The sequence below is a fragment of the Onychostruthus taczanowskii genome, unplaced genomic scaffold, assembly GCF_017590055.1.
Source record: "Onychostruthus taczanowskii isolate IOZ18803 unplaced genomic scaffold, ASM1759005v1 scaffold25, whole genome shotgun sequence".
Classification (NCBI taxonomy): domain Eukaryota; kingdom Metazoa; phylum Chordata; class Aves; order Passeriformes; family Passeridae; genus Onychostruthus; species Onychostruthus taczanowskii.
Window position 1 is genome coordinate 9470649 of NW_024499796.1, and position 19014 is coordinate 9489662.

At 57.4% G+C, this 19014-nt stretch overlaps 1 protein-coding gene across 3 annotated transcripts; it reads right to left on the reverse strand.

The window, feature by feature from the left end:
• Positions 1 to 110: 110 nt before the first annotated feature.
• Positions 111 to 17095, reverse strand: LHX6 (LIM homeobox 6). 3 transcript variants are annotated; one of them, XR_005952838.1, is made up of 8 exons: positions 15927 to 16051; positions 10246 to 10466; positions 7501 to 7601; positions 7319 to 7414; positions 5955 to 6129; positions 5385 to 5488; positions 3085 to 3759; positions 111 to 2292 (listed from the first exon to the last, which is right to left on the reverse strand). XR_005952838.1 is itself a non-coding variant. In XM_041406579.1 (8 exons), the coding sequence occupies exons 1-8, from the start codon at positions 16894 to 16896 to the stop codon at positions 3677 to 3679; spliced, it is 1086 nt and encodes a 361-aa protein (XP_041262513.1). In that variant the 5' UTR covers positions 16897 to 17095; the 3' UTR covers positions 111 to 3676. The 3 variants fall into 3 exon arrangements, 2 of the variants coding, with proteins under 2 accessions (XP_041262513.1, XP_041262512.1); XM_041406579.1 differs by lacking the exons at positions 5385 to 5488; positions 15927 to 16051 and adding exons at positions 16114 to 16235; positions 16312 to 16494; positions 16792 to 17095 and having other exon boundaries at positions 111 to 3759; XM_041406578.1 differs by having other exon boundaries at positions 111 to 3759.
• Between the last annotated feature and the right edge of the window lie 1919 nt (positions 17096 to 19014).

A 19014-nucleotide genomic window follows, 5' to 3' on the forward strand; every position in this document is an offset into this window, starting at 1 on the left:
ATAATAAAAGAGGAAAACTGGGTGGGTTGCTGCTTGATTAGTAAGCCAGAAAGTATTTAAAAATAAAATAAAATGGAATTACATCATTTTCTGGATGTAAGTGCCAGCACTTCTACTTGCATTAACTTTATTTATTACACAAATAAGACATTTACAAAGCACAACATTAAAAGTATGTAACAAAACAGACATTGGTTTTACAAAAAGTGCTTACAATTTTGTTTTACTTTTTTAAAATAAATATTAGTCTTGACTGTCCACTCATTCAGAGAAAATTTTTTTTTTAACCATTGTAGCCAAGACATGCAGAATTGCAACATGCTACAACAAAATGATTGGCAGATGAAATAAAACTGGTGTTTAGTTGGCATCCTACAGATAAATCACTGATAGTAGTGCAGGATTGGTTCCCACTCCCTGTCCCAACGAGTGAGTTCTGTAAGCACCTTTAGCTCGGGCATTGGGTTAACCAGCATGAGCCAGAAAAAATCACTGGTGATAAAACCTGAAACCATCCCACTTCCAGAGCCGAGCTCTGTTAGTCACCTTATTAAACTGGAGTGAAGAGTCTTTCACTGGCTGTCTTCAGTGGATTCTGTCTGCAAAAGGGTTTGCAAATAGCAACTGGAAAAGTTTAGTGCGTGGAGTCTGCATTGCTGCACCAGAACCCATCTGGCAATTACTGAATAAACTAAGAAAATGAGAATGACTTTAATTTTATTTTTTTTTTTAATCCACAGACAGGAGATGAATGCAAATGACCTGAGATAAGGTTTGGTTCAGTGGCAACAGTCAGTGTGAAATATGTTGTGAAACAATGTATTGAATAAATTAGAAGATTTCTTACATTCTTGGTACAGTTGAGTATTTTCCATACACATAATTAGCTCTAAAACTGCACAAGCTGAATTGCTTCCAGTTTTTGCAAACAATTTGGGCTTAATATAAACAGAGCCTGATTTCTGAATTAGCAAAGCTGCTCCTGGCTACTTATGGGGGGAAGTGCCCCGAGCACAGTCTGTGGTGAGCCCACATCCCTGGAGAGAAACACCGACATTCCCTGGGCCCTGCCGTGGCACTGCTTACAAACCCTTGGATAGCCAGGACATCTCCAAGGGGGGTTTTTCTGACAGAGTTGGTATTCAGCAGATACATATTTCATAGTTTCCCTTTCACTGCATTGCCAATACAGAAGGGAGAAACACATCAAACCCCTTTCTCCCTCAACAGGACAGTTGTGGCAATCTCAGAGACTGTGGGATGTCAGGGCAAGTTACAGCCTGAATCTCTCCTTCTGAGTCAAATGGAATAACTACCCATTCCTTTATGGCACTAATTCCACAACTAAATGGTCATTAGGATGTGCAAGCACAAATGGAGAACAAAGTCAGGCCCCGGTGACCCCCCCGGCCCCCACGAGCATCTCAAGGCTGGCACAGCAACCACCTCAACCTGTGATGACAAACACTCACCAACAGCCAGCCAAGGGAGCACTCATCCTTCCCTCATTTCTATGAAAAGGACAAAAAGGATGCACCTGGTGCCACTGGTGACTGTCCCCTCCCCAAGGGACGCCTCTGCAGAGGTGGCTCCAGTCAGGTCAGGCGTGTGGCAGCGCCTCGTCACTGGTCACACTCTGGGAATGGTCACTCACACAGCTGGAGGTGACAATAGCATTTTGTGGACTTAATTCCCCTCTCTCCTTTCAAATGTTATTTTGAACTGGGACTAGAGCTGCTGGCTGCAGTTTGACAGACACTGGCCCAGCTGTCCGAGGTAGTACCATCGCTCAGTACACGGACACACACAGGAGGGGGTGTGTGTGTGTGTGTGTGTGGACTTGTTCCAACCAACATCCACGTGTGTTGCACTCAGCTGCTTCTCCAGCCAAGAGATCTCAGTGGCCACCTCAGCAGACGTGCCCATCTCCCCACGCCACTGCTGGAGCGTCCCTGGTGGTTCGGCGGAGCCGCGTGTCCGGCTGCTGGTGTCACACGGAGCTCGGGGACGCGGGCAGGAGAAGGCTCCCCACGTGTGCAGCGTGGGCTGGCCAGAGCACTGGGATGGTTGCCCACCTGGCCCATGCCGTGGATTGATGCGGGATCTCCCAGAGAGGAAAACACGTGTGTCTACAGTTCCAATTAAAAACAAGTTACGGAGCAGATGGATTCCCATCTCCTGCTCCTCGGGCACGGCTCAGTCACATCCCTCACTGGCTGTGGCTCAGGGTAGGCTTTCACATTCTTGGAAGAGCAGCCTCACAGACACTTCACAGCAGGACAGGCCCATGTGCTTGCGTGGAGAGAGGTTTGGTTACAGACCTGCTCTTGGCTCGGTGCAAACTGAGAAGGGCTGGCAGAGGTCTCATGTTTGGCTTTCGTTATTACCATCAGTGAAGGATGGGATCGTTTTGGAGTCCTTTTCCTGACTTGGGGCCAGACTGCTGAGCACTTCCTGTGCTGTTGCCATGAGCCCAGCCATTCTCCTGGGATGCACCCTCATCCCAGGGCCTGGCAGGACCAGCAGCCCTACCCCAGCAAGAGAGACCAGGAGGGCAGAGGGGATCAGAACCATGCTACCAGACAAAGGAAGATGCCATCCCCTTGCTGTCCACTTGGCTAGCGACGGTTCCTGCTGGCCTTACTGTGGCTTTCACCTTTTTAAGTGGTCTCCAGTTTCTACCCAACTCTTTCCACTGACTGAACTTGAGTCCACAGCAGGGCAGAACATTTCTACACCTTTATGACCACCTTCCATCAAGCATTTCCCAGTCCCAGAGTATGGATTGTCTGAGAGTTTTCTGTAGGTGCATTCTGAAATCACCCATTTATGATCCAATATGACTCCAAGGAAATTAAGTAGCTTGTTAATAAAGAATGAGAGTAAAAATCTTAAAAAAAAAAAAAATTTGGCAGATGGCTGTGAGAGGAGAGAGATATTCAGTGTTCTAAGAACAAGTCAGCAATCAAAAACTTCAGGGTGCTAAACCTGGCTCTGCCACCAACCCTCATGGTTCCTCTCAGTTTAGGACATCTCTGCTTCCCCTCCTACAAAACGGGGGGAAAAACACTAAGATTTACTTACCTTTGAGTGATCAAAGGACATGTGATTCTAAAGCACTTTGAGGAGGAAGAAAAACTGCCTATTTCCAGCTGGCATCATGTTTTCCACTCAGTGGAGTCTCAGCTACCTGCGAGTTTGGCTCAGGGAGGTCTGTCTATATATCGAGCTGCTGAGCCATAAAGCCAATTTCAGATTTCACACATGCGAGTGGAAAGAAGGAGGGATGTCCAGGAACTGCTTCACTGGTGCAAAGAGAGAATCAGGCCAAACCACGAAAATTCCTCCTTCCTTTGTGTTCAGAGGTGATCATCGACCCCCCCTGAGCTCAGCGTGCTCTGGGTCGTTCATATTCCCGTGGGTTTGGGAGCGAGACTTGCGAGCACAGTAGAGTCACCAGTTTTGACTGTGGCTGGCACTGCCTTGGAAGAGACTCACGGTCATTCTACAAGTCCACAAGAAACAAGTGTAAAATGTAACTGTGCACTCAACACACACACACACAGAGTGTCGCTGGAGAAATCGGAGCGGGCGCGAGGTGCTGCTCAGTGGAAGGAACTGCGAGCGCTGGGGCTGAGCTTCTCCCGCGGGACCGGCGGCCGAGGGCTGGGCGCTGTCAGCGGCTGAGGGGCAGCGGTGCTGGCAGGGCCACGGGCACGTGAGGAAGAGTCCCCGCAGTCAGTACTGAAAGAGGATGACCTGGGGGGAGAACGGGAGCGTCAGGGCAGAGCGATCGCTGGCAGGGAGCGGCAGGACGGACACGGGCTCTGCCAGGCTGGACGCTTCCCCGTAGGAAAACCCTCTCTGGAAGAGCTCTCTGCCCAGGAGCTGCCAGCTCTGGAGCTGCCACTGAGGAGTTCAGGTGGGAGAAGACAGGAGAGGTGCACCATACCTTTGGCTGTGAAACCAAACAAAACCGGGCAGCACCCCAAAAACGCCACTTCATTCATCTGTTCCGTGATATGGCAGCTGCCAAGAAGGACAGAGACTGTCCTGGCTGTCCAGCTGTCCTGACTGCCACCCCAGCCAGTGACCAGCACAGGCTCCCCTCAAACACTGCAGCTCGCTGCTCTGCAGGGGCAGGGGAAGCAGCAGCTGGGCTGGTCACAGCTCACCTCTCACCAGCCACTGCACTGGGCACCCCCAGAGAGAGTGGGGCTGCCCCACACGCAGAGGGAAACGCACACTCAGCGCTGAAATGTGTTTTCCCAGGATCTCAGCTATCTCTGCTTTTAAAAATTTTTGGATGTGGGGGAAAAAAGGCTACTTCAGTTTTCAGGAATTCAACATGCAAGCGATTGTTTAGAAAAGGAGCTGGTTGGGGGGCAGCTCCGTGTCCAGAGAACCCTGTTCTGCAACAGCTGCGAGCCAGTAATTGCATTTAAATCAGGAGCTGCTTGCTGCAGTGAAGCTTCTCTAACAACAGCACCAGGACTGTATAATATTTTCTGAAAACACTGCAGCTTGCTGGCACACAGGACAAAATGGTAGAATTTAGACAGAAAAAGTGTCTTTGCTGTGCCCCTGCTTCTGCCCGTTGAAACAGAACTCAATAAGCTGTTGTACTGGTAGAGATCTGAAAAGAGAGGTGCTGAGAACTTCTAACAGCAAAGACAAAAGCAAAAACCACTCAGAATTGCCAAAGGCTCAGTGTTTCCTCAGAAGAAAGTCACTGAAACTAGCGTCATGTCTGAGAAGTCTTGCCCCCAATGAGCTGTGTGTTAGAACAGATACTGTAAGAGCTGAACAGAAAAATATCAACATGCAATATTGTCTCCTGGCCAGAGTTGTGAAATAACATTCTTACTTCAGATATTGTAACAGCCAGTTGTTATTATTTTTAAGCAATACTGCAATCCACAAGAAATGAATTTTTTGTTAACTCGTGGAAAACTAGGAAGTTAACACATGCCACAGGTTCCCCCTGCCCTGTTTTGAACAGCCAGGTGCTGTTCACACTGAGCACACATGCAGGCACCTGAGGGACGGAGCAGGACAGAGCTCAGGGCACCGGGAAGGGGAAAGCAGGGAGGATCCAGGCAGGAGGATGTGAGGGCCCTCAGTGGATGCAGGCACAGAGTCCCAGCATGTCACAACAGCAAGGGGTGCCCAGGGGAACACACAGTGATGCCATTTTGACCAACAGTGGGTATGTCAACCTTAGGGCCCCCAAAACTACGGGCAGACACACGGGTGGGTGGCAGATGCAGGGGTCATGGAGAAGCAGTGATGCTGACAGGAGACAGCGGTGGCAATGATGCTACACACAAATCTTTGCTACAGCGAGGGTTGGCCCCAGAGCCTGGAACAGGGACTACATTTACCTTCTCACCCCTATTAGATAGTGGTCCTTCCATGTCTGCTTTGAGGTGCACTGGTGGAGCAGTGTAGGGAAGTCTACAGTGCACTTGTCCACACTGTACCTGACCTGTGGATGAGAGGAGGCTTCAGCCTCTGTTACTGCAAACAACACCCGCCCTCCGCGCGGCACAGCCGGGTCCCACGGGGTACGCAGGGAGCAGGAGGTGCCCAGCTGGTCAGGGGCACAGCCACAGAGCCAAAACCTCTGTCCAGGCATGACCAAAGCTGCCCATCACTCACAAACCACTCACTGGCACTGGGAACAGAGAAAACAACTCTGCTGTCCTGAGCAGGAAGGAGACCACAGGGCACACTCACACCTCTTCTCCACGACACAGAGAGCACCGCAGGGCCGAGGGCCAGGCAGTAAAACCCAGGCACTGACCTTCCTGGGGAAAGTTAACCCCAGGGGCAGAGTTTATCAGCCACGAGGAGCAGCAGCAGCAGCACGGGCAGCACCCCCGCACCCGCAGCACCAGGAGGGTTTTGCCACTGCCCATCCCGGGATCTTCCCCAGCCCCTCCATCTCTTACTTTCGATGTATCCGTGCAGTGTCACCATCCGGGCCCGCTCGGGGCTGCTGAAGGGCGAGTAGTGGATGTCGTCGGCCAGCGAGGAGGGGATGCGGGACGGGGGCGCTCCCGAGGGCGGCACCGTGTGCTGCGGGGTGTGTTTTTTATGGCGGGCTCTGCAGTTTTGAAACCAAACCTGAAAAGAGAGCAGAGAGCGCTGTGACAGCTGAGAGACAGTTGGGTTAAAATGTGGTCCTTCACCGGGGTCCTTGGATGGGTGTTTCTTCGAGGTTTTTATAAAAGGGATGAAAAGCAGCAGGTATGAGATCTCTGGTCATATCTCACTGCTTCTAATTAAAGGAGTAGTTTGGGAATTCCATCCTAGAGTTAAAACATGTATGGAAAGGGGTTTTTAATGCTAAAGAGGTGATCTGCTCCTTATGCTTTAATTTTTGAAAGATAGCTGTGAGTAAAAACTTTCTCCAAGACTGAGTGAAGATCAGCTCCCCAAGGCAGAGCACACTGGACCATGGAGAAGGAAACAGTCTAAGCATTTGACAAATTATTTCCTGTTCAAAGTGCCTTTAAAAAACATCCACATAAAAAATCACCTGGTGTGCAGCCTGCTTGATCTTTAGCTAAATGAAGAATCTCAATAACAGGGGCTCAAGCCAGATTTTCACAGCAAAATTTAAAAGTGTCATTGGCAAAACGATCTCGGATGAAAGCTCCAAATTTATTTTAATCTCTCGTGTTTTTATTGTGTGCAGAAAGTGTGTGAGCAGAATGTTAAAGTGATGAGTACAAACGTCACCAAGAGGCAGAGCTGGGCTGGCTGGGAGCTGCAGAGGGGACATTTCTCAGTCCCTACGGCACCACTCACCCTCTCCTCCCACATCAGGGGTGGGAACTTCCCTGCCACAGTGTCCTCTGGAGCTGCAAAACTCTTTTTTCTTTAAACTTCTCAATGCCAATGCTTCCTGACTCTGCCTGCTCGTGGCAGGGGCGGCTGCTGGGGGAGCTGCCACACTCCCAGCAGCGGCTGGGACAGAGCACAGCGCTCCAGGACCTGCTGCTAGCGGCAGCTTTGCAGCCAGTGATTTATTGTAGATGGCTGGGGCTGTTGGGGTTTTGATTCATCGCATCACAAGAGGGAAAAACAAACAGCAAACCCACGAGTGAGACACAGAAGGAACGGCGCTGGCATCGCTGCGGGAGCAGAGGAGCCGGCAAGCAGGGAGGCAGCTCGAAGCTGCTGGATGCTGCAGGTCTGGGGTGAGGAGCCACAGGCTGTGAGCGTGAGCCCTGGCTGGTGCCAGCCTTCAGGTGTCCCCTGCCTGCCCTGCCCGGCCGGTGGTGGCCGCCCGTGCCCGTCCTGCCCTCACCTGAATGACCCTGCGGCTCAGCCCCGTCATGTCCGCCAGCTTCTGCAGCGTTTGTGCGTCGGGGTTGTTGTCCTGAGCAAACTGTGCCTGCATGACCTGCGGAGAGAGGAGAGGAGAGAGGGGCTCGGGGTGAGGCTGGGGGGTCCCGGCCCCCGCAGCCCCCCTGGCCCTGCTGCCCTTACCTGCAGCTGCTCGGCGGTGAAGGAGGTGCGGGCTCTCTTGGCCGGCTTGGGCTGGCTGTCCTGCTCCGAGGGCACAGCCCCCTCCAGCGTGATCCCATTGCCTGCAGGAGAGAGCTCCTCTGAGCCACAGGGCAGGAGCCGGCCTGCCCCACCACGTGCAGCAGCTGCTGCTCGAGGGGACACCACACCTGGTGGCACCACAGCGTGGGACACCCAGGGCATCCCCTCAACGGAGGGACAACAGCCCGGGCATCACAGCCTGGGACAGCCAAAGCACCTCTTGCTGCAGTGGGAGCAGAAAGGGTGGAGCCAGCACTGCCACCTGGGAGCTGCCTTGGGCTGCTGAGCCCCTCTGCACGCAGGGAAGGAGAAACAACCATTCCCCAAGAGTTTACTGCGGAATTAAGAAAAATGCAGCAAGTGGTGGAAGGCACAGGGAATAAGGGGAGACAGCAGCAGGCAGAGGGTCAAGGTGGTGTGTGAGGGCAAGCACTGATGTCCCTCTGGCCCTGACTCCTGGTCACATTCTCCAGGGAGTGGCTCAGAAGGGACTCTGTCTCTGCCAGGCTCACCAACATCCATCACTCCTGCCCCTCGCTGCCCCCTGTGATCCTGTTTTCCCTCAAGGGCTCTGCCTCCCTCAGTCCTTCCATGTGCTCAGAGCATTTCAATGAGCTCTTCTCTCCTTTCCCCAGCCTCAAGCTGCCCCAGCATCCCGACCTCCTCTTCCTCCTGGGTCCCAGAGAAGCAGCAGGAGCCTTGGGGTGGCCATGCATGAGCAGCAGCCACACTAAGGGGACACTCCAGAGGGGCACTGACCTCCCCCTTGCCCAGCCCCGTGTCGGGGCAATCCCAGCCATGCTCAGGCTGCTGTGCAGCCTCAGAGAGGGTGCCCAGGGCCCTGCTGCAGCCCGTGCCACCCTGGCTGCCCCTGGCAGTGTAGGTGAAGCTGAGGGAGGGGCGAGGGAGGACGGGTGGGGGAGGGCAGCGAGCAGGGCTGGCGCTCGCCCCGGCCCAGGATGCGCCTGCACAGCCCAGGGATCGCTCCACAAGCTGGACCAGGCTGTGATTGTCTTGGCTTGAGTTGAAGGACTTTCTCATATAGTTTGACTTGTTCTTTTCGGATGATGAATGGGACTCTGACTTCAGCAACATCTGTTTATTTTTCTTGTATGTAAAACCTCATGTGCAGAAGAAATTGCTGGGTAATTACTGGAGGGGGGAGTGTGGCCCTGCAACTCCACAGCAACTGCAGCTCTCCAAAGTGATCCCACCCCCTTCTCAAAACCCCTTGGACACAGGTAGTGACACCTGACACTCACCAGGTGTCCCGGCACTGCCCAACACTGGTGCTCAGCCCACTCCAGCAGGTTGTTCAGAGCAGCAGCAGCAGCAAACCCACCATGCCAGCCCTCGGCCAGGGCAACAGCTCTGCAGGACTCCCCGGTGCCAGACCCTGCTGTCCTCACACCATTCTGCTCCCCCAGGACACGTGGCTTCTCCTCCTCCATCCTTGCTCCCCATGACCTCCCTCACGCCCCACAGCAGCTGACCAGATGGACCAACACACCACGAGCCATGTCCTGAACCAGGACCCTCCCAGCCCAGCTGGGCACTCTGTTTTCATCCTCTTTCTCAAACACAGCAAACTGAACCATATTATTTTCCTGTCAGGTTGTTAATGGTTTCCACATGCTGCATGGGCCGGGACATGGCGTGTCACTCCCTGTGCCCACCGTGTGCTGAAGCACTTTCCACCACAGGACAGGTCCTGGCACTGCCCGTCCTCTGGACTAACCCCACAGATCTGTTCCTCTGAGCATCTCTCTGGGCACTGCCATGCAGGAGGGTGGGGAAGGGACAGGAGCTGCAGTGCTGCGTGACCCCGGTGTCACCGGCTCCACTGGCTGGCCATGGCACAACCCCAGATGGGCAGGGTGGGTGGAAAATGATGGGAAGTTTTTGTCCAGTCACCAATCCCACCTTCTACATTTCTGACTCACAGCCTCAAATCCCAGCAGCTTCCTCACGCTCTGCACTCCAGGCTGTGCAGGACCAGGCACTTGTCCCTGGCATTGCCCATGGCACACAGGTCTGCCACGAGCCGCAGGTGCTGCCAGCACGTTGGCCACGCCACGAGCCCTCTGCCAGCCCAGGGCCTTATGCTCAAACCCCCCAGGGCCACCCATCACCCTTTTTGGCAACGACAGAACCAACCCCAACACCCTGTGCTGAGGGTCAGCGACACCCTGTCTCACAGGGGATAGTGACACCCTGTCTCACAGGGGGACAGTGACCCCCTGTCTCACAGGGGGACAGTGACACCCTGCCTCACAGGGGACAGTGACACCCTGCCTCACAGGGGGACAGTGACACCCTGTCTCACAGGGGGACAGAGATACCCTGTCTCTTTGGGGACAGCAACACCCTGCCTCACAGGGGGACAGTGACACTCTGTCTCACAGGGGACAGTGACACCCTCTCTCACAGGGGACAGTGACACCCTCTCTCACAGGGGATAGCAACACCCTGCCTCACAGGGGATAGTGACACCCTGTCTCACAGGGGACAGTGACACCCTGTCTCGCTGGGGACAGTGACACCCTGTCTCACAGGGGACAGTGACACCCTGTCTCACAGGGGACAGTGACACCCTGTCTCACAGGGGGACAGTGACACCCTGTCTCACAGGAGACAGTGACACCCTCTCTCACGGGCGAGGCCGTGGCCGCCGGCGCTCCGTACCGTTCTCTGCCGCTCGCTTGAGGTTCTCGATCATGGTGTCGTAGTGGATCCGGCACAGCACCTTCTCCTCCACCAGGCCGAACTCCTCGCCGGTGGAGAGCTGCCTCTTGCAGGAGAAGCAGGCGAAGCAGGCCAGGTGGTAGGCGTTGCCCCGCGCCCGCCGCACCCAGTCGCTGGCGTAGATCTGCCTGCCACAGCGGGCACACTTGGTACCGAACCGGCTGCGGAGGAGAAGAGACAGGTGAGGGCAGGCAGGGAGGGCAGGGAGGTGAGAGCAGGCAGGGAGGGCAGGGAGGGCAGGGAGGTGAGAGCAGGCAGGGCAAGACAGGCAGCACCATGCCAGGGTGCAGGTGCTGCTGCCGACCCCGGTGCTCACCCCGACCACGCCAGCTCCCACGGCACCCGTGCATGCAGAGATGCAGCGGGGCCGCCCCAGCGGTGCCCGTGCCGTGGCAGTGCCAGCGGCGTGGGCAGCAGTGGGTGGAACTCGGTGCAGCCCTGCGGCGCCAGACGCGGCCGAGGGGCCGAGGTGACGCAGCGCCGTGAATCAGCTTCCAAGCCCGTGGGTTTTTTATTTTGATAACAGCCAGTGTGACACTCGGATGGAAACTGTGTCAGAGCTGGTCCTCTCCCGCTGCCATAAATCAAACCATGTGTGTTCTCCTCACACGTACAGGCGCACACGTCTGCTTTTTCCCCCGTGGAGGAGGTCTCCTCACTGTGAGAGCATGATGACTGTGCTGGAGTGAGCTGTGCTGGAAGGTAGCGGAGCACAGTCAAGAAGCAGACAGCCAGGATCCCTTCACCAGGTGATTGTGTGAAAACCCCCATTCCTGTCAGGACGCTGATGGTCAAGGGCAGGTGATTCACAGGGAGCAGCAGATGTGGCCCCCATGGTCCTGAACCCCCCGGTCAGTGTGTGACACGAGGTGCCAGGCAGGTTTGATATCTGCATATTCAGTACTACTGCTGCTTAAAATAACAAACGCAATGAACAGCAGCGAGAGCATCAGGAGAGAAGGGAGCATCTCCTCTGCCACCCCAGAGGTGGTACTGGCTCCAACACAGTCAGTGCACTTCCCCACACAGCCCAGCACTGCCACTGTCACCTCAGGCTCCCGAGGGCTCCTGCCAGCCCCTCACCACAGTGGGAAGCAGAGCCACAGGCAGCCCTGCCAGAGCAGCTCCAGAATCTGTCAGTGCAGACACAAAACACCGACAAGAAATGACCACAGCAAGCGACAGGAGAGACCCCACAGCACAAAACCTTGGGTTCAGTGGCCAGAGCAGCCCCAAGCTCTGCAGACAGAGCCCAGCCAGGCCACCAAGGCCAGTGTGCTGCCCATGCCCGACCCCACACTGAGGAACTGCTGCCCACCACGGGCCCAGCAAGATGTGGAAATACTGTCCTGTGCTGGGATTACTAATAGCAAAACTATTTGGGAGGAAAAGAAGGGTCTAAATTTTTCAGCCTGACCATAGCTGACCAAAAAAGAAGGAAAAAAAAAAGAGGACATTTCTGTGCTGAAATTATACAGAGACTTAGCTAAGAGACTTCACTAATTTACTTCAGATGGGAACATTGTAAACTGACTTTGTGCCAGCTCGTTTATATAAACGCACAAACAAAAGAACTGTATTAATTTTTTATTTAGAAATAAAGATCATTCCTGTAAATTGAATTACTTTGAACAATGTGCTATGTAAACAGTCGTACTTGCTGAACAGCATCAAGCGAGGGGCAGGCGTACGGAGCTAATGGCACGTGGTGATCGCCGCTCCCCGCTCCAATCCCAGCCCAGGCGGGGGAGCACAGCACGGGCACGGGGAAACTGAGGCACCACACAGGAAAGGTCACACGTCCCCAGCACACATCAGCTGGGGTCTGGGGAGACACCCAGGCATCTCCTGAGGACCAGGCAGGACCCCCAGATTGGCAGCGGCGCCCAGGGAGCCGGACAGGGTTCACTGAAAGGCGCGGGGGCTCGTGTGGCCATGGCAGCACAGGCAGAGGCTGATGTCCCTGTCCCTGCAGGGCCACGCCACGAGCAGAACCTGCAGAGAGGCTGAGGCTCAGCACAGCGCGGGCACGGGGCTGCACAGCCTGCGGCAGCAGCGACGCTGACGCTGCGCCTGCGGCTCTCGGCCAACTCCCGTCTGCGGCACCGCTGCAGCCATCGGGGACACGGCTGGGGCCAGGCACCAGCACCCACTGTCACCCCACAGAGGTGACACTGCAGGGACCACCACTGCCAGGGACACAGGAACGGGGGGAGAAATTTCTGCAATAATTCTGCCCCGATCATCACCACTGCAAATAACAGCTCAAACACAAGACAGGGTTTAGCTCACGGAGCTCGCAGCGCGGTGAGAGCCCAAAGAGCCCCAGGGCTCCACAGGACTCCTGCCACCTGCCTGGTAGGGACAGGGATGGGAATGGGGACAGGGCCACATGTAGCAAGAGACACAGAGCCAGAGGATTTGTCCAAGCCCAGAACTGTGGCACAAACTGCAGCATTACCAAACGCTATCAGAACCATGGGCTCATGCCCTGCATGCATGGTTTGTGGTCAGGTGAGCAGATGCTCTCCCCAAAGGTTAACTCTGGGAGATGGAAACTGACAACAGGAAAGACTCATCCCAGAGAGACTCATCCCAGGAAGACTCATCCCAGGAAGACTCATCCCACCTCCCCCAGGGGCGGCCGCATCATCTGGGGCGCAGGAAGAGCAGAGGCGGGAGGACGCCCTGGTGCATCCTGTGTCTCCCACGCCGCTTGTCCCCAGGTGCCACAGCTCCCTCAGCCCTCCTGTCCATCCCTGCCTGCAGGGAAAGGGCAAGGGGCACCAGCCCCAGGGCCACGCACAGCTCAAACATCCCTGTCCCCTCCCGGGTCCTGTCCCCTTCTGCAGGAAGCCTCTAGCACAGCCCTCAGAGCCAGCTGTGGCTCACATCTGCCCAGTCCCACAGCAGAGCCCAGCGCTGCCTCAGCGAGGATCTTCGCGCTGTGCCACTGCAGTGCCCGAGCAGGAGCAGCATCCTGGAGGGACACAACCTCTGGGATGAAGGCCACCTGAGCCACGGCCAGGCCAGTGACCCCAAGGTCACAGGCCTGCAGACTGCCCACCGAGGTCACAGCAGGACACAGCGGGAATCACATCAGGATCACGGGAATCACACCAGGATCACGCTGGGCCTCCGGGCAACAGGAGCCATGGGAGCTTGGCTGTGAGCAGCCCTTGCATGGCTGGGAACACAGTGTTCTGCTCAATGAGCTCCAATTTTAATTTGGTTCTCCTTGGAGCGCTGGAGTCTTAGATGCCAAATGTAATTATTTGACAAGACACAGGAAACAGCAGCATTTGCTTAAAAATGCACACGAGCTCACGGAATTACGGCAGAGCCAGCACCTACACAGCTCCTCATGGGGACAGAGAAGGGACACTTGCACAGAGCAGGCCTAACCACACTCCCCGTGGGCAGTGGGGCTGTGACATGACAGCCCCGTGCCTGACAGCTTTCATCCTCAGCGTCCCCCAACAGCCCCGAGTCGGAGGGATCAGCTCTGCAGCAGCCCAGCATCCGTGTGACCCGTGCAGAGCCTCTCACTGCCCCTTCCATCTGCCTCAGCTCCAAGCACCACACGCCTTAGGATGGGGTTTCTGCTTTGCTTAAAAAAAAAACCCCAAACCCTCACACATTTAATCTGCCTCAAATAACAAATAAAATTTTCAAAATCCATCCCGGGGATCAGGTTTAGCCCGCGCCACGCACCAGCTTCCACTGGCTGGAGTCAACAAGATGCCAGCCAGGATGCTCCCAGGGCTGGGTGGGTGCAGGAGGTGGCCGAGAGGGTGGACACGGGGCGAGTTTGCCAGGGGTAGCGGGAGGGATCCCAGCCCTGCTGAGCGGCTCCCGGCCGCACACCGGCACCGCCGGCGGCGGCTCAGCCCGGCTCGTTCTGCCGCGGGAGGCGGCGGGAGCGACCCCCGCCCACCACCCCCGAGCACCGAGCGGGGCTCGGCCGGGGCCGCAGCGATCCCCGCGGGCTCGGGGACAGAGAGGCAGCTCCGCACCCGCCGGGCTCCGAGCGCCGCCGCTGCCGTCGCTGCCGCCGCTCAGAGATTCACAAAAATAAAATTTAAAAATCTCTCCAAACCCCCACCTTTCTTTGTAAAAGACAAGTGCGGAGCGAGGGCTGGGAGCCCCCGCGCCCCCCGAACGGGTGCCGCAGGAACCGGGAGCGTCCTGCGGCGGCTTCCGCGATTTTCGTTTTATTTCCCTTGGCCCCGCCGGTAGCGGCGGGCAGAGCCTGGCTGCTCCCAACGGGGAAGGGGTTCGGAGCTTCTCGGGCGGGGGGTCGTGAAACAGATTAATTTTAACATCGTTATTTGCCATATTTGCTCAAAGGTCATTTCGAGATCGCGGCGCTACTTTAAAACCGCCTTTGGAAAGGTACGCTCTTGAAAACAAACGAAAAAGAAACCAAACATCAGCGGCACCAGAACGGCGACAAATGAATGAAAACGCTCAAAGTGCTCCAAAACTGCACCGCGGCCCCGGGACCCCCTTGTGCCTTTCTGTGCTGAGTGGGGAAAATTTCGCTGAAATCACCGAAAATTGCGGTTTGAAAATAATAGCAATAATAATAGTAATAACAACAACAAAAACCACTACAGGGCAGGACGCAGAGCACCGCAGCCTCGGGACGGACCCGGTTCTCCGAGCCCCGCTCCCGCCTCCGTGAGCCCCGCACTGCCGGCGGCACCGCACCGAGCCCGGCGGGGGCAGGGGCCGAGCTGCGGAAAATCTGGCACTGGCAGACCCTTTAACAAAAACCACCGGAGGAATCTCCGCGGTGCCCCCCGAGCTCCCCTGCCCGCTGTCGTCGGGGCAGCCCCGAGCTCTGCCGCGGCCGGAGGATGCTCCGAGCCCCCCGCGCCCTGCCGGGGTCATTCCCATTTCCTGCCCGCCATTCCCCTTCCTCCCGGGTCAAACAGCATTCCCTCATCCTGGTAGGATGGGGAAAGTCAGAGCGGGGGTTCCAATGTTTAGTTAAATCCCGGCGAGGAGTTCAAAATACTCAGTCTCCTCGCGCGAGTCAAATTGAGGGGGGGAATTCGTGGTTTAAGGTTTAGAACAGAAAGCCTGTCGAAGCCAGGACATCCTCCCTGCGGGACAGGCTGTCCCGGGTGTGCGGGTCCGGGCCGCAGCTGCCGCCCGTCGTTCCTTTCCGTTCCGTAACGCGCTCCCGCCGCGGACGCTCCGGCCATTGCGGGCCCACAGCGCTGACAGGGGCTCCCCGAAAGCCGCTGGGCACCGCAGGCTTCCAGCACCTATTTCCCCTCCGGCAGGAGCCGGGACGAGGCCGTTCGAGCCTCTTTTCCCCGCCGCGGGGCCATCCCCGGCACGCCGCACCCCCGGAGCCGGGAGCAGCAGGGGCTCGGGGCGCCCGCACAGCCCGGCCGGGGGGCAGGAATCCCTCCGGGCCGTTGTGCAGTTGCACCCCAAACTCCCTTCCTTCTTTTCTCCCCGTTTCCCGAGGGTCGTCTCCCAGCCGGCTGCTCCAGGGCGCCCTGCGGGTTTTCCGAACCTTCCCCACGGCAGCGCCCGAGCGGCCCCGACCCCGCGGCAGCCGGCGAGGGCTGAGCCCCCCGGAGCGGCCCCGGCCCTGTCCCTACCTGAAGTAGTCCATCTTGCAGAAAATCTCCTTGTTCTTGATGTAGCAGCTGTGCTGCTGGCGCAGCGAGGTGCGGCACACGGAGCACTCCAGGCACCGGACGTGCCAGATGAGGTTATTCACCTGCGGCAGAGAAGGGGCTGAGAGCCGGGGCCACCCGCCGCCCCCCGCCGCCCCCGCCTCCCTACCTGAAGTAGTCCATCTTGCAGAAAATCTCCTTGTTCTTGATGTAGCAGCTGTGCTGCTGGCGCAGCGAGGTGCGGCACACGGAGCACTCCAGGCACCGGACGTGCCAGATGAGGTTGTTCACCTGCGGCAGAGAAGGGGCTGAGAGCCGGGGCCACCCGCCGCCCCCCGCCGCCCCCGCCGCCCTCCGCGCCGCTCACCTTCAGCAGGTACCGGTCGAGGATCTCCAGCCCGCAGCTGGAGCAGACGTTTTTGCCGGCGGACGGCGTGGAGGAGGAAGAGGATGGCGGGGAGCAGACGGACGGCGTGGAAGGGGTGCTGGGCGCCGAGCGGGCGTCCTCCTTCTCCAGGGCTCCAGGCAGAGGCTCCCCGTCGGGCTGCGACTGCGGGCAGAGCCGCCGCGGGGCCGTCAGCCGGGGCCCCGCCGCTCCCCGCAGCACCGAAGCGCAGCGTCCCGCCGGGTCCCCGCAGCCCTCGGCATCCCCGGCCCGGCGGGGACGGACAAACCCGCGACATCCCCGGCGGGACCCCGTAATCCCCGGTCCCGCGCGCCCCCACATCCCCCGGCCCAGCGGATCCCGGCGCGTCCCCACAGCTCCCCGCACCCCCGGCCCAGTTCGGCCCCGCATTCCCGGCCCGGCGGGTCCCGGCTGGAACCCGCAACCCCCGGCCCCACTTACCATGGCGCGGGAGTGCGGGTCCAGGCAGCGGGCGCTCCCCTTGGGCAGCGGCTCCGGCGGCATCACCTTGATGGAGAGAGCGGGAGAGGGAGGCTGCGGCTCCATGCGCCGGGCGAGCGCGGGGCACCCTATATAAACCGCCTCAAAACAATAAATAAGAACTTTCTAGTGGCCATTTAAATCCTTTGCAACAAAAGCTGCGTCTCTTTAATGAAGCAATTTGAATGTGGATTGAATTCTCCCCCTGCCTGCACTTAACCCGGGCCTCTTGAAGTAATCGCTCGGTTCCCATGCGAGCCAAGGCGCTGAAAAACCCCCCAAACTACCTGCAATTAGAAATTGCCGTAAATGCCCGAGATAAGAGGTACCAGAGTGTCAATTCCGGCTGTCAATCAGGGAATCCATCAGGCCACCCAAAGAATTGCAAATTTGATTTTTTTAATGGTAGTAATTAAAAATCGAAATTCTTCCCCCTCTCCCTCCGCCGAGCACAAAACGCCCCAGAAAACGCCGGGATGGAAAAATCCACCCCTCTGGCGCGGGAGGCAGCGAGCGGCCCCGGCCCCGGCCCGGCCCCAGCCCCGGTACCGGCCGCCGCGGGGAGCCCGGCCCCGCTCCAGCCCCGCTCCCGGCCCCGACGGCAGNNCCTCCCCCGCCGCTGCCCGCCCCGACGGGGCGCACGGTGCGGGCCGGCCCCGCAGCCCCCCTCGGATCGCGGCAGCGGGGATCGCGCCCACCGCCGCGGCGTCTGGCCGCCCGCCGCTGCCCGGGCTTCATTAGTAACCTGATAATTCCCCAGCAAAGCCCCGGCAGCGGTGCCACCGCCGGGTAATTGCAGGACGGTAACGTGAGCTGATGGCGGCCGGGGATGGATCCTCGCCGTTATTGATTGTGACAGCTAAATTGTTAACCGAGAGGGAAATCAGATGAAAGCCATTTTAGAATAAATACAAGGCATTAGGTTTAAACATCGAGGTTGCAGGAAAGCCCGAGTAACCCCCAGGAAACGGAACCCAAGGCCTGCCAGCTTGTCCTCCGCTGTCCCCAGCTCTGCAGAGGCCGAGTGCGAGGGGACACAGACAAGTGCAGAGGCGAGATGCTGAGAAAGGACAATTTCAACCCTTCGTTCTCACTGGTGGGGTCTGAATTGGCTCTGGCTGCTCCAGGAGAAACACGTAGGAGTTTTCCTGGGCTCAGCCACGAAGGCTGTCTGTCCCCCTACGCAGCAGCGGTCGAGGCAGGGCCGTGTGGGGTTTATTTGCATCCCCAGAGCGATGCATGGCTTGGCAGCCACGGCTCAACACCACGGGCCAGCACCACGCAGCCAAGCAGATGCTCGCACTGCTTTCATGATTACAGACCCAGCTCTCCAGACCCTGCAGAGCCAGAGCAGGCTGAGGAATGGGGTGACTCCAGCCCAGCTTCTGCTCTTCTCCAGCCCTGGGAGTAAGTCTTGGCACTGCAGGGTCGGTGTTCTGCTCTCACTGCCTGCTGAGAGCAGACATCTCACACGTGCATCTTGCACCAGGAACAGGGCCTGGGCAGTGACTGGGGAACTCAAAGCACTGGAGCTAACAGGTACCAGCCCTGAGTCCATCCCTGTCCTCACCCCGGTGTGCTCCCTCCTCCAGCCCTGGAGTTTGTACAAGGCAGGAACAAGGTGGCAGCGTGTCAAGCAGCAGCTCGGCCAGAATCCCAGAATTTGGGGTTGGGAATGTTCTGTGCTCCCAGAGTGAAGATTCCACGCCTGTCCCAAGTGAGGGACTGTCACCACAGGCAGAATGGTTCAAATACCAAGGAAAAACCCACACGGTGGCCATGGTGAACGTTGCCCTCAGTAACCCACCTTGCTCCCATGGATTTGCTGGAAATACAGGGGAATCAAGGAACCCCCTCAGAGGACAGGAGTGTAGGCTGGAGGTGAGAAAAGCCCAATTCCCCTTCACAGGAGCCAGGCACCAAGCCCAGCTCTCCTTCCTACCCTCCCTACTCACGGCTCCAGCGCCGGCCGCAGCGATGCTGCTCCCCGGCGCTCTTCAAATCTCCTTTACGACGGTCTCATGCAAAGCCCCAGGGTTGATGCTCATGAAAAAAACCCCATTTCTGAGCATTTCCCTCCTCCCAGCCCCAGGGTGAGGAACCTGGGCTCGCTGAGCTGTCGGGGCCCCGGGGAGCCGCAGGCAGCAGCACCAGCGCCTGCCAGGCCGGCGGCAGCAGCAGTGA